Source organism: Danio rerio, chromosome 20 (assembly GCF_052040795.2).
Source record: "Danio rerio strain M-AB ecotype USA chromosome 20, GRCz13ab, whole genome shotgun sequence".
In the NCBI taxonomy this organism is placed as follows: Eukaryota; Metazoa; Chordata; class Actinopteri; order Cypriniformes; family Danionidae; genus Danio; species Danio rerio.
In genome coordinates this window covers 35,450,149-35,465,071 of record NC_141040.1, presented here as the reverse complement: position 1 = coordinate 35,465,071, position 14,923 = coordinate 35,450,149, and the positions used below count along the sequence as shown (strand labels likewise).

The 14,923-nt window shown below is 34.5% G+C and overlaps 1 protein-coding gene across 28 annotated transcripts in view; it reads left to right on the top strand.

Moving 5' to 3' along the window:
* Nucleotides 1-14,923, top strand: part of sash1a (SAM and SH3 domain containing 1a) — a 315,841-nt gene that overhangs the window by 255,751 nt on the left and 45,167 nt on the right. For all 28 annotated transcript variants that reach the window (XR_015517683.1, XR_015517686.1, XR_015517685.1 and 25 more), the window contains exon 2: nucleotides 5,024-5,152. Coding sequence is in view for 25 of the 28 variants with exons in the window: in NM_001442215.1 (NP_001429144.1) it covers nucleotides 5,024-5,152 (129 nt within the window). In the remaining 3 variants the exon portion in view is untranslated. The remainder of the gene's footprint in view (nucleotides 1-5,023; nucleotides 5,153-14,923) is intronic.

The following is a 14,923-nucleotide window of genomic DNA, read 5'->3' as shown; positions in this document are numbered from 1 at the left end:
TAGCAAAAAAAAGTTGATAATGCGTTTAAAGTTCATCTCATAAAATATTAACAACTTGTCTGTTGAACTGCATAAAATCAGTGTCACATTTTGTAAACCAGCACTACTAAACATACTACAACATACAACATATTGCTGAACCAAATCATATTGTATTATTTTTGCTTTTATAACTTGATTTGTAGGATAATTGTAACTTTTTATTGGAGAAACCGAGAAAAAAACAACTCCGTCAGTTCTTTTTTCTTAATTTTTGCTTGCCTGTGTTTTTGATTTCTATATAAATACAATTATATAAAGTTATGAGTCCATTTTAAGATTGGGATATGTCTTTGGATGGTTTTGGCTCTTTCTCTCATCACTCAGAGCTCTGCCCTGTCATTAAAGCAAGCTGCTGGACTCACCATCCAACCAGCAGCTTTCACTTGAAAAAGTCTGTCTAATGGTAACAGAAAGAAGCCTTGATCGTGGTTGCTGTTAAAACATTTTTATTTAGTCTTAGTTCAGTTGTTCTGTCTCTCTTTATCAATTATCCCAGAGTAAGGAGGATGTGACTCTCAGTGTTGCTTTAAAAAATCTCTCCAAGGCTTAGTTTAGGGCTTTTGTTTTTTCCGATTACGCATCCAGCAGCATAAATCTCACATTCACATCATGTTTTGTCTGAAAGCTGGAGGTGCTCTGCAGGCCAGCAGATTGGAATGCAAATGCTGGAATTTCTCACAAAGAGCAGCGTTCCGATGGGAATCTCAGTATTCTGAGATCATCTGTTTGCAGTTTTGTTGGAACCAATTTTGAGAAGCGCAAGAAAACATTTACTCTTGTTCTGTTATTAAGACAATATATTTATACAACACATTCTCACTCCCGAGTTGTCAAACACTGATGCTTATTCAGAGCTTCTTCACTTAACTTTGTGATCCCTTTGGCATTATTTTATGACATGCATGGTTTTAAGGCTTTTGGTTTTCACATTATGTGTCCCACCAAACTGGTTGGATGTATTGGTTAAATACAAATCTTTTTATAAACACGATGCAAGCTTTCAGAAATATATTGGAGCAACCGCGCATATCCTAAACCTACCCACTTCTGAACAACATAAGCAAGCTGCAGGTGCCATGTGAATTTATTACAAAAAGTCAACCATACAAAAGCAGTACAATCAAGTCATGTAAAGCTGTATGTCTTTATGTGAAGAAACAAGTAATTGATGATATTTTAAAGCTACTGTGAAGCATTTGACAAGCAAAACTGACATAAGACATTGGTTTCTCTTCTAGTGTTAATATTAGAATTTTTGTAACAACAGCATCTGAGCACCTCGGCGAATAGATAGATGGCAATCGTAGAATCATAATTTATTTTGAACAAAATTATTACTGTAGTTGTATCTGCCTGCTATGTCCTGTCTTTTATATTGACAGAATGTTAGGTTTGGTCCTAGGCTCTGGGTTATGTGCTCATAAATTCATGAAGTTCATAGTGTAATGTAAATAAAATAGTTTTGACTGTTTACTTTAGAAAAATGCACACCCCAATGACGACAAAAATATTACCCAATATGCAGTGGTGTGAAGTAACAAATTACAAATACTCAAACTACTGAGTAGTTTTTCTCAAGAATTGTAATTTACTAAGTAGTTTTAAAAATGTGGACTTTTACTTTCCCTTTATGTACATTTTTAGTGCAGTATTGGTACTTTTATTCCACTACTTTCCTTCAACCTGCAGTCATTATTTTTTCTTGTCTATGGGGTTTAGAATAATCCATCTTGCGATTGCTATAAATAGCATCATAATGAACTACCTAAAGACATGGGCACTTTATAATTGAAAGTGCCCAAAAGTAGATGCCAAAAATCTTTACACCCATTGACCCAAAGAATGTTTAGATGCATGTCGTTGATGAGAGGATAAAAGATGTTTACTCTAATGACTGAAATGGCCTTACACAAGCAGGCACAAGACATCAACATGACGTCCGATTGACGTTGTACCCCAACATCGTAGTGGAGTCAATGGACATTACCACTATGACATCTATCAGGATTTTGGTTGCCATACCTGAAGAATAGATGTCAGTATTTGACTTTAACATGATGTTGGTTTAAAGATGTTAGCTCGACGTTGGATTTTGGTCACTTTCTAACACACCCTAAAATCAACCAAATATTAGACTATTAAACAATTATTGGAAATCAAAATAAAGTCCTTAGACGCTGGCTAGACATTGAATTTTGGCCACCTGATATCACGACCTAAATCTAACCTAATATTAACGTCTAATATTAACTGTGCATGCTGAGCAATGACTAAAAGCACTACAAAAGGTTACGTTTACACATCCACAAATTAGATGTAAATGCATCAGCTTTTTACAGCATAATACTCGCTACTCATTACTCTTGAGTACTCATACTTTGAATGGTACTTTATGATTTTTCTGTACTGCTTCCACCAAGGCCAATATGTCATTTCATTATAACAATGAGTCCTGATTAAGCAACAATATGTGACAAGATTGTAGTGAGAGTGTTTGATTTATCAACTGCAGAATATTTTTGATGCATTGCACTGGAGTCATTGACAAATAATTTGATTTTAAATTTGTCTGGAATTTATAACATTCAAACGAAAAGCTTTCTGTCATCATGCTCCGTGTTTTCAGTCTGTAGTGCATATTTGTGTTGCCTCTCAAGTCCATGTCTGTACATGACAATTTCACAGTTGGGTGTGTGAGGCCCTGGTTTTCCTACCTCAACCCCATGTATACAATGACAGGATGCGTATGTTTGTCAGCATGGTCCTGAGCAGGATGAAGGCCTTTGTGTTTGACTTTTCATTCAACGACACTTTAAAGGGCATCTAGTACAGCAGCAGGAGAGATTCAACCAAACCTAGAACTCCTGATACAATAAACATAATCTTAAAAGTAACATTTCGGAAAAGAAACCATGCCACCTGCAGCTGCTGGAGTATTAATAGTTTTCTAAAGAAGCTAATCTTTAGCTTTGAGTGAAGGACCTTCCTATTGTATGTGCTTTTTTTCGCAACAGGCTGAGGTCATTCGTCACGAGCTTGTAGAAAAATAGGATACACCCACAGTCACTCACGCTGAAGTCAGAGCCAGGCAGCACCACAGTTGAATATGCGAAATCACAAGCAGACAGCTGCACAAAAGGTCAGAGAAGGCCATAAGGACTGGTCAGTAACTGAGGGCTTCTGCAATGTGTGTTTACTGAGTTTTTAAATAAGCGTTGCAAAGAAAATGCCACCAGGAGGGTGTAGCAGATTTATATGTTTGTCTAGTAAAAATGCTCTCAGGCCCCACCACAAAAATATAGTTTTATTTGTACTTACATGTGCACTTGCTCATTTTTTTAACACAATAAAAACTTGGTTGTAAGAGTACAGTGTTTTATCACAATAACACTTTTTATATTTAATAAATATGTCTTATAATATGTGTTCAATAATTAGTATTTGTATCTTTTAAAAAAAATATTGAATTATATTATTAAACTTGATTATAGGTGACTTTGCAACTGCTGGTCAACCAACTCTGACTAGAGTATATTAGGAGAGTAGACTGTTAGTAGAATGTAACACTATACATGCAAATTTACTCCTAGCTTAATGTAATGTCTGTTAAGAAATAAAGTTGTTAGTAGATATTAACCAGTGTAGTAACAATAATAATAAAAATGCAATAAAGGTTTAACAGTGTTTAAAGAGGACAGTCTAAATAAAGTATATTATATTATATTATATTATATTATATTATATTATATTATATTATATTATATTATATTATATTATATTATATTGTATTGTATTATATTATTCTTTTTTTTCGACTTTGTCCCTTTATTACTCAGTGGTCGTCACAGCGAAATTAACCGCCAACTTGTCCAGCATATGTTTTACAGAGCAGATGCCCTTCCAGCTACAACCCATCACTAGGAAACACCCATACACTCTCATTCACATACATACACTACGGACATGTGGGGGAAACCAGAGAACCCAGAGGAAACCCACGCAAACACGGGGAGAACATGCAAACTCTACACATAAATGTCCTAGCCGAGGTTCAAACCAGCGATTTTCTTGCTATGATGCGACAGTTCTACCCACTGTGCCACAGCGCTGCCCTGTATTATATTATATTATATTATATTATATTATATTATATTATATTATATTATATTATATTATATTATATTATATTATATTATATTATATTATGTTTTTTATTTTATATCATAAAGATTTCTTTCTCCCTCATTTAAAATTTTGGACATATGTAATTTATTGAGAACATTTTTAAGTAAATTTTTGCCCATTTTAAAAGTTTTATGTAAGAAAATTAATTTGGTTTATAAATGGTGTTTTTAACATGATAATAAGAAATAAGTCTCATAATCAGCTATATGATATTATACGTTCATAAATTTAAATTATTTTATAATCTTTATGTACATAAGATATTTTTGGAAATATTTTGACACAAGTTGCATGATGTTATTAACTGATTTATAAGATTGGGCCATCCTTGGCTTGTATACATGCAACAAAAAAATGAACTCAACAAATTGACAACTGCACTGTAAACCAATAGCATGGAAATTATAACCCCATAAATTCACAGAAGCCCAGCAAAAATCCTGTGGTCTGAGCCCAGAGTATCATATGTGGAGTAAAAGTAATGGAATGTTTGGACTAGATGTTTAGTTCAGCTTGCTTTCTGTCGCAGCAGATGTGTGCAATGTGTGCAAATCTTCTTTTGGCTGGCGCCATTCTTGTGATCCTAATTAAAATCGCGTGCCAGTGATAAGTTTTTAATGAAGCTCTCCTACATCTCCACTTGTGTTTGTTTGCGTTTCTAAGACTGTGAGGGGGGAGAAGCTGTAGCTTATAATTGAGAGATAGAATTAATTCACAAAACATTGATTAAAAGTCTTTTTTTTTTAAATAAAAAGTCATCAACGCCTGTCTCACTTGTATATCTCTGTTTGTGTAGGATGGCTCTCTGGGTAATATAGATGACCTGGCACAAGAGTACTCGGAGTACTACAACACATACTTCAGTGACGTCAGCGATCGGATGGAGGAACTGCGCAAACGGCAAGTCTCTCAAGAGCTAGACATGGTGAGTTCAGCCTCAGGTTTGTTGCACGTACAGTCTGGGTTAGCGCTGCACGATGTTGGAAAAATCTGATATTGCGATATTTCATTTTTCTGCAATAAATATTGCAAATCAAACTGGTTTAGTACAAATAAAGTATGAAAATATTAAGATTTTCGTTTTTGGATGAACTATTAATTTAAGAAAAGTTTACCTTTACGTGTCTAAAAGTGTGTGTATATATTCAGTTGAAGTCAGAATTATTAACCATTATTATTTACCGAAATCATGGCAAAGATAAAATAAATCAGTCATTAGAAATAAGTTATTAAAACTATTATGTTTAGAAATGGGTTGAAATAGTCTTTATTAAACAGAAATTGGGGTGAAAATTAAATGGGTCTAATAATTCAGGGGGGCTAAAAATTTTTTGTTCCCCTGTGTTTGTGTGTGTGTGTGTGTGTGTGTGTGTGTGTGTGTGTTTATATATATATATATATATATACATAGTATGTATTTATGTTTAATTTATGTATTTATTTATTATTATTATTGTTGCTATTATTTTTTGTTCTTCAATTTTTCAATTCAATTATAGGCGCCACCAAGGAGGTCACATGGTAAAATGACTACAATATTGACCACTAGCATAAACAAAACAAAGTGCTGAATGTATCTTTACCGATCTGTATATACTTAAATATATTCTGCAGAATAATGCTTTTGCTGAACAAGTAGCATGCAGTTTCAGTTCTTAAATTTTAAGCTTTAAACTTTGTCATTTCAGTCAGGATCAAGTTGGATAAACTCTGTAGGCTATGTACAATATTATATGCTTGAGTCTGGCCTTAATAAATAAAAAATTTAATGCTAAAGCTATTAATTCTGCATGGGCTATACTTGTTATTACAGTAACTGTTGTTTTAGTCATAATTCAGTGCATTAGTTTCTGTTTAACCTATATTCCAGGGACAATAAACCACAAGCACAGCTAATCACAAAATTCTCTTGTTTCTTTCATCACTTGGTGCTACAGAATGGCCATTGTAAACCTATGAGCTAATAGAAGGAAACGCTTGTCTTAAACCATTACAGAATGAAGACAAATGTGTTCACCCCATGGCCTTTCTCCATACGTGTTTGGATTGTCTGCGGTTCTGTCAGTGCTCTGCGTTTCTCGAGTGCGTCTGAAAGAATCTGTGTTCTCAGGGATGTAGGGTAGTGGGCCACCCAAGGTTGCTAGGAAACCGTTGGGCCCATTATAACATGCAGCTGGGGTTGGCAAAGTCTGGTGAGGGGATTTTGAGAGAAAGAAAGAAAACATGCTGAAAGTCATGCTCAGCTGTGGTGCTGGCCGCAGACAGGAACCAGTCATTCTCAAGGTTTGGAGAACATTGGGTACGCTATTGTGTAGATTTACAGCAGTAGATTTTTCTTCTTAGTATTCTAAAATGAACAAAGCAGATTTCCAGTAGGCATAGGTCAGTGTAAGATTTTGACAGTATGATAACCATGGAAAAAAGTGTTTACGTTGTGACGGTATTGTGATTACTGCTCTAAAAATTGTTCTATTTTTATTATTTTTTTTATTTATTATTTATTTTTATAACAACTTTTTTCCCCCATTTAACACAATATATTTTATTTTAATAAACGTTTCAAATACTTTAGAACCAGTAAACTTGTCAGGCTAAATAATTAAACTCTTCCGCTGTCATCATTAGTTTCAAAAACACTGAATTCTTTACATCTTTGGAGATCTTTTAGGATATAAAGTGAAGCCACTCCACTGTTCAGCTCTAAAGCATGCTATATGTTGGTTTAATAGCAATTTTCCTAATTTCCAATAATATTTTGGAAATTAGGATATTAGGAGAAATTAGGATATTAGGAGAAAATGCAAGAAATACAAGAATATTTTCTCCATAATCACTATACCAAAGCTGGACACTGGTTAAAAAAAACTTCAATTAGATTTTATATTATTTAGTAATTTGTTACTTAGTTTGTTTATTTCAAATATAAATTCAATTTAATTTTTTAAAAATTTATTATTTGTTTAATTGTCGACGTTAATCATCATGAATGTAAAATAACCCTTTTTTAAATGTGTATATAGTATTTTTTTTCAGGCTTAACAATGTCTTCTCAGCAAAACCAAAGCTAGAAATTAAGTTATCTTAGATATTTTTGCAATTCCAACATTTATTAATTTGCATTTTTTTGTAAAGCAGCAAAGTTTACTAGCGACTAAGTGACTTTAATTTTTTTGAAAATGTCTTATTGAATTTATTCTTGAATACTAAAGTGTGCCCATTTTTGCAACTGTTTTAGAACTTACGATTCAGTCGTCTATGGGAGAAAGGACTTGCAATAATAAACAGCAGAAAACAGTCGAACCGCTCTACAAACAAGTGTTTAAGACTATGTATAAAAAGTAGAATAATATAATATGAAAAGATCAGTTTGCAGGATGAAGCAGCATATTGATCCATTTTAGCATCTAAAAATCAATGGAAGTGAATGAGAGCAGAAGTCTCGAGCCAAAAATATTCCAATGACTGCAATCGCTCATAGAATAAGGTCAAAACTATGTTACCGTCAAATAAAATGGATATTATGCCAACTTGCTACTGTAGGCACTAAGGCCCAATTCATTTTTTGTACCCCTACCCCTTCCCCTTCAAAATTTACCCCTTGGAATTGGGACAGCACCTGCACACGTCACCATATGTCAACGTGATCTCATGCTTCATATGAGATCAGACAATCGCAACTACTGTAGTTATTCCAGTTGTGCTATTTTTTGGTATTTATCTTCAGGAAATCACTGAAGGCATATATCATGTTATCCTGACAATATAATGTGGCAATAAGATCATAACTATACTGTGCATTTACACAGTGGCCATATTCATCAATGTAAACCCTTTAAAAACAACATCAACGTTATAGCAGACACTGTAAAAAGCCCATTGTTATCCACTATTTGTCACACAAAATTTATCGGTTTTTATTTTAGCTTTTTTTTTTTTTTAAAGCAAGACTGTAAAACATGAACACGGTTTTAAATATTAAAACGTGTAAAAATTTGGAATAATGACAAAAAATACTAATTTGTAGATCTCCTTACTTCTAGGTGCAGTGATTCTGCTTTTGTGGCTGGTGTTTTCTGTTTTCTTACACCTTGGTTTCGAGTATGGTCCTGAAAAATCTGCATTCGAAGGAGTATTCACCCCTTATCCTTAGCCCTACGCTTTCAAGCTAAAGAAAATTGGGACACCTCTACCCCTTGACAAGAACGCGCAAAACGAGGGGTAGGGGTAAGGGGAAGGGCTAAGGGGTAGAACTAGGATTTTGCCTTAAAACATTTGCAATCCTTGCTCCACCTATGAGTTCTTCTGATTGGCCCACTGCATTGAGACTGACATTGATGAGCAGCAGTGGATGTTTAAAGGTTTTTTTTTTTTTTTTTTTTTTTACTTGACACACCGTCTAAAGAATTTGGCACTCATTTGTAAGGCACTTCAATGATGCGAGATGCGAATGCAGCGGTCACACACATCTGTCAAGCATGTTCACCTTGAAAAATAATTAAACGGTTAGTTATTCATTTAATTGAAAAAAATGTGTTCTGTGTGAATGGTTAAAGGCTGTTGTTGTTCATTCCATACTAAAATCACATGATCCAGGCAGCGTTACAAGTCAACATGATTCAAAGAGCATCATGACATAGCATTTAAGTCAACTTGTTGATTAGTCTGTGTAACCCTATACTGTGTAGAAGTTCAAATATCATTGCTGTTTGTATTCCAATGAAAAAAAAAAACAGCAGCATATGCTTTTTGAGCAATTATTATTTTTAATATTGCATGAATAACAAAACGTTCCTCTACATATTCTGTTTATTCATCTTCTCTTCCTATCCAGAATCCAGCTCCACACCCTGCACTGTTCAAACCATACACTAAAGTTAAATCTGGTTAATACAGGGTTGAGCGCTGAACCAAACCCACCTAAATCAGCACTGCGTGACACAGCTGTGTTTATTTAGTAATCGGGATTCATTCCTCTGAGATACTAGTGTTCTTTCCACATGCTCTTTAATGAATATCGAGCGCTTCATCTGTTATTAAATTACTTCTATTTAAGTTTATCTTTATACACCATATCTCTACCCTTTTAATTAGCACAAGATAGCCGCCAACAAAGAGATTAAGCTCATGCAGGCGTCTGATCTCATTACCAGTCGAGTTCAAAAATAGTTCTCCACATTGATGATGTATCAAAGGACGTAGCGATAAATCCCGAGCTGAGGGTGTCGTCTGTCAACAGAGGCTTTAGTCTAAGGCTAATGGGGCTGGAGGAAGTGTCAAGTGGGCCAAGTAGGTCATCTCTTTATGCATTTAGTGTTGCTGGTCATGTGCCATTTTCTGGGAGTATCATGAAAAGGAAATGAGGACACTGGAGTAGCTGCTGGCGGTGGTGAAAATTCAGTTAATTAGAAATTGGATGATATGGATGATGTTGGGAATTTTTCTAGAAGGTGTTTTGCATTTCATGTGCAAGTGCAAGAACAACACACTTGTTTTGGGGCTCTGCAGGTCTACACAAGTTGAACTGGTTGGTTTGGTAACGCAAGTGATTTTGACGACTCATTTATCCTCCTCAATCTTGTTTTTATTTAAGCAACTTTTGCTATGACACCATGTTTGGGATATTTTCAGTGAGAAAACATGAAAGTGGAAATGGGATACTCATTGTGTTCGAACAGAGTGGCTGCTGTCCAGTCTGAGGGTAGTAACAGGTGATTGTGCTCTTCTAGATTAGTATTTTAAAGGCCAGGTTTCTGGCTTGATAATTTCAGCATTGCCTCTCTTGAGAGTTTTGACGTGTGTGTGACCTTTTTGAAATTTTTGGCAGCTTGAAAAAGTCCAAATGCTATACTGGCTGTAGTCTTTTCTTTCTGGTGCTTTTTTTTCATCCTCACATCCTCGCGCTAATTTCCATAAACACTGTCACCCAGCTAACCTCTTTCCAAAAGGCACGTAACCCTGTATCAGAGGCCAAGTTGGCGATGGGCCCTTGGCTTTCTCCCCTGAACCCGAAAGAGGGGAAAGGTCACCGGTTTTAACCAGAGGCAACACTGAAGGCTATTGTGAGAGAGTCACAAATGTTGTGGTCTATTCATACTTTAACAGAATGAATCTCTGAGCACATGCAGGAATCCACACTGAAGGACAGCATCAAATGAAACAAGGCCCTTGGTTTCCTCATTCACTGCTTCCTTTTCTGACAGAAGTGAAGTTCATGTGCTATTTGAAGCAGTCTGAGACTTTCTCTTCTCTATTTCTAGTCTTTGGTTTAGTTGTGGGCATTTTCAAACGCCCTAGACATTCCCGAGTCCGATTTGAGATATGATTTCTGTTTCGTTTCCTCCGATATCTCCGCAGAGAGCTGACAGGGCCAATTCGGGCTTCCACTTTTGCTCAGCACTCTTCCTCTCTGTGTCGCTCTGCTTGTATAAAAGCTACCCTGATGACAATGAGTTAAGAAAACATCCTCTGCTCAGTGTGCTGCATGGATAAACCCTATTTCACCAAAAACAAACTAGCCATGCTGCTGTCCCACTATCTGTTCATACAGAGACAGTCTCCTTTATTCCATTTGTCAGACAGAGAGTCTCTATAAGCCACACAACTGGACTGTGGATAGCAGTGTGTGTTATTGGTCTGAGCATGAGCATCAGTTGTGTAGGTGGAATAATAATAGTGAACATTAAGTTGATTGTTTAACTGATTTAAACTTTTGGCTAACAGTTAATAAGATGAACAATGTAATTATTCTTTTTTTGGCAAAGTCAGTCTTAATACATCTTTACCTTAAAGGGGTAGTTCACACAAAAATGAAATTTGTAATAATTTGTTATTGTATTTGTTAATTTATTTATAATGAATTAAGAAATATTATATATTGTATAGTAAGTAGCTGCATTTAAAAGTTTGAGAAATTCAGATGGAGCAGCAGCTAAGCAAATAGCTGTTATTATCACAGAATGATTACCTACAATTTCATTATAGGACAATTAAATTGTCTGAAATAATGAATACGATATTTCGTCGCTTGTTAGTAAACTATGACTCACCATATTAAATGCTACTTCATCACAAACCACATATTAGATATTAAAGAGCCCCTATTTTGCATTATAAAAGATCTTATTTTGGTTTTTGGGTTCTCGGCAGAGGATTGCGAATTCAGAAACGCATTAAAATCAGTAAAGGTGGAAGCACGCATCATGTTTTCAATGTGGTTTTGGATGCAATATGTGAACATAAAGATTTAACCTGAGAGATGCAGTACAAGCACTAGTCTATAACAGATAAGTGATTAAAAGCCACGTGGAGCGATTACAAGTCACAGCACACAATTAAATACATGTTTAATTACACAAATAACATGCTAACTACACAAAATGAGGCAACAGTTTTAATCACATTTACATGTTATGATTAGGAGAAACTAGTCCATATGAACTGTAACAGTTACTGACAAAGTCCCTTTCAAAGTCTGGCAAAGTCCCCTACATAATAGTCTCTGCTGCACCTTCCTTTAATAGCAAACGGCTAGCGAATCCCTCGCTACAGAGTAGGTTATTGTATAAAAAATCTGAAAAATGACAGGAACAAACACAGCACACGGTTGGCTATACTGTGGTATTGTTGTGAAAATGAACTTTAACTCTTCATTCTGAGTCAACTGTTTTGTTAAAGAATCAATAGTTTCAAACACGGTGCACTTTCAGATTTAAACCTCAGCTGAATGTTTTGACGTGCTGTGTTGCAGACTGAATGGAAGGTCATTTTCAAAAACCCACAATGGAGGTGTTTACATACTGAAGACAGAACTGTATTCACTGACAAAATGTGCATGATAGTCACCTTTGATTTATCACCCAGCCCTCAGATTGATGATGAACAGTTTTGGGGTTTTCTATTTAACATTTTAATTTTATAATTGCTCTCAAGAATCATTTCCAAAACTCTGGCACACCCCATGGCTGTTCTGTCCCTCTCTCTTTCAAAGCTCAGACTTGTTGTGGTTTACTCAAAGGCATGTAGTGGCATTTTGATTTAATTCCCGTTGGTCTGCATCTAGGTCTTGTTACAGAAGTGAACCTTTATTTGAGGGAGAATCCACATACATGCGCATACAAGCATAGGTGACACGCAAAGATAAATGTATCATGATGCTGACATACAATACTAACCTGTTTTAGAAATATTTAAGCATAAGACTCTTCTCCCCCTGACTGGTATTTCAGGTAGAAACCATGCAGCTGGAATACTGGAATCGTTTACCCACAAAGCGTCACACACTGTGAATGTGGATCTGTGTGTTTTGTTTGTTTACAGTGGTAGGGATGGTTGGTCTGGTTCTACAAGGACACGTTCCCTACCTGCTACTCAACCAAACGTCTCTACTGATTGGGCAACAGGAGCCAAGACTCTCCCCATGATTCGACCACATCCACCCACCCAAGCTTTTTTTTCTGCCAACCTGACTGTGTGTGTCCTGTCCCGCACACTGAGACTCTGTATGCAAGTCTGTTAAACACCTCATTAGCCTCCTCCAGTTTGTTTATTCCCCCAGTGCTCCCATGCCAACCAGAATGCCACCAAACAACCTTGTGATTTTTATTCATAAACTGAATGGTGATTAGTCTCTCTGCAGAGGCAACATGCTAAAAATTGACTCATTTGAAGGCTCGACACATTAGCACTTTGTTTCAGAAAATAGCTAGAGGTTTTTCATTTGTTCCCTGTGAAGTTAGCATGTTACTAAGCCAATAAAATGTAGAGACCTGTAGAGCTGCACACCAATGGATTTGCTCTTCAGTTTGTTGACTTTCAGCAGTGAATATTAAACCACACTGAACTGAACTAAACTGAACTAAACTTAAACTTTGAAAACTGAACTGGCACTGTTTCAAATCACTATAATCTTCTCTATGAAGCTGCTTTGACACAATCTACATTGTAAAAGCGCTATAGAAATAAAGGTGAGTTGAATTGAGTGGAAAAAAAATTTCCTTTATATATTTAGAACAGAACTAATTATTTTCTGTAAGACACTTTAAGTATTTTCTCTCATTTTAATTGTTAAGGTTATTATGCTCCTTGTTATTGCGCGATTAAAATTTTAAATGGTTTTAATTTGCTCAGCTTCTAAAGTGGTTCCAAACCTTTGAGGTTTTCTACTGTTTACCATAAAAAAAAAAAGATTTTTTGAAGAATGTTGGAAAACGCTTACCATTGACAAGGAAAAACTAATACAATGAAGGTCATTGTGTACCAATTTTCAGCATTTTTATGTTCAAAAGGAGAACAGGTTTGTGACGAGTGAAAGGTTTGATTCGATTTATTTATTTCAAACAGAAAAATCATACACAAAACAATACTTTTAAACAAAATATATTACATCATGGTCGAAATGGTGCATGTTGAAGCACAAGCTTATAATTATCTCCACCCCATTACCACACACACATCATTCATCTATTACTTCAACTTATTTCTTCTTTTTACAGGACACATACCTGAGTTTTACATGAAAAATATTTCATCCTTTTGGCATCTTGGACATATTTTATTGTTAATTCACCATTTATACATTTACATTTTATAGCATAGACCCCAAAAATACATATTTAAATACATATAGCATGTATTACAAACAGCTATTTACTGTAATTTCATTGTACCTTTCTTAATTTGTTCTTTTTTTATCAACTATATTCATTAACATATTTCTTTAATATATATATATATATATATATATATATATATATATATATATATATATATATATATATATATATATATATATATTAAATTAATATATTAATATAATTAATATATTGATTTAATATATATATATATATATATATATATATATATATATATATATATATATATATATATATATATATATATATATATATATATATAATTAATATATTAATATAATTAATATATTGATTTATGTTCTGACATTGTTTGAAATTTTGTTTCATAATTTCAAATCACATACAGACATACACACATTTTTGAACAGTTGTCCTTGTTTTCAGCCTCCTAAGATTTAGTTCCTCTCTCAGAATAATGCTGAGTAATTTATAACAGAATTAAAATTTTTGAGCAAACTGTTTCTTTAATTAAACCAAAAATGTGATGTGGCTTATTGCAATTATCTGTTCACAAAGCTAGCTTAATTAAATGCACATAGTCTGTACCTGTTTCAGAATGAAGCACAGCACTTTGGACACTTTTTTTACATGAGCAGTTCATGTTATAGTATATGTTCAGTGTCGTAGAGAAGCTCTGTTTGAAGTAAATGTTAATCCACATGAACCCAAAGAAAAAAAAAAATTTTTTTAAAGTAGTAATTTCAATTAGGTTTTAATTGATTATAATAATACATAGCAAAAATAATAATTCTGGAAATAATAAAGAAGTTGTTTACATTTTATCTCTACTTTTTTGATTTGTCTTTCAGTTGAAATCTCTTTGTCTGTCACTCCACTATCTTGTCTGCTTGTCAAAGTTGCTTATCATCTGCAGTGAGGTTGACAGTGATCTGTCAAAATCATTTTTAGTTTAGGAAGGTCTGCATTATCATGCCTCAGCATCTCAGAATGCTGTGTGCATTTGTAATCATGTGCTCTATTGATCTGTTTAAATGGGTGTGAGCGGATACAGTAGTGACATTGTGCTGCCTATTAAGTCAATTTCA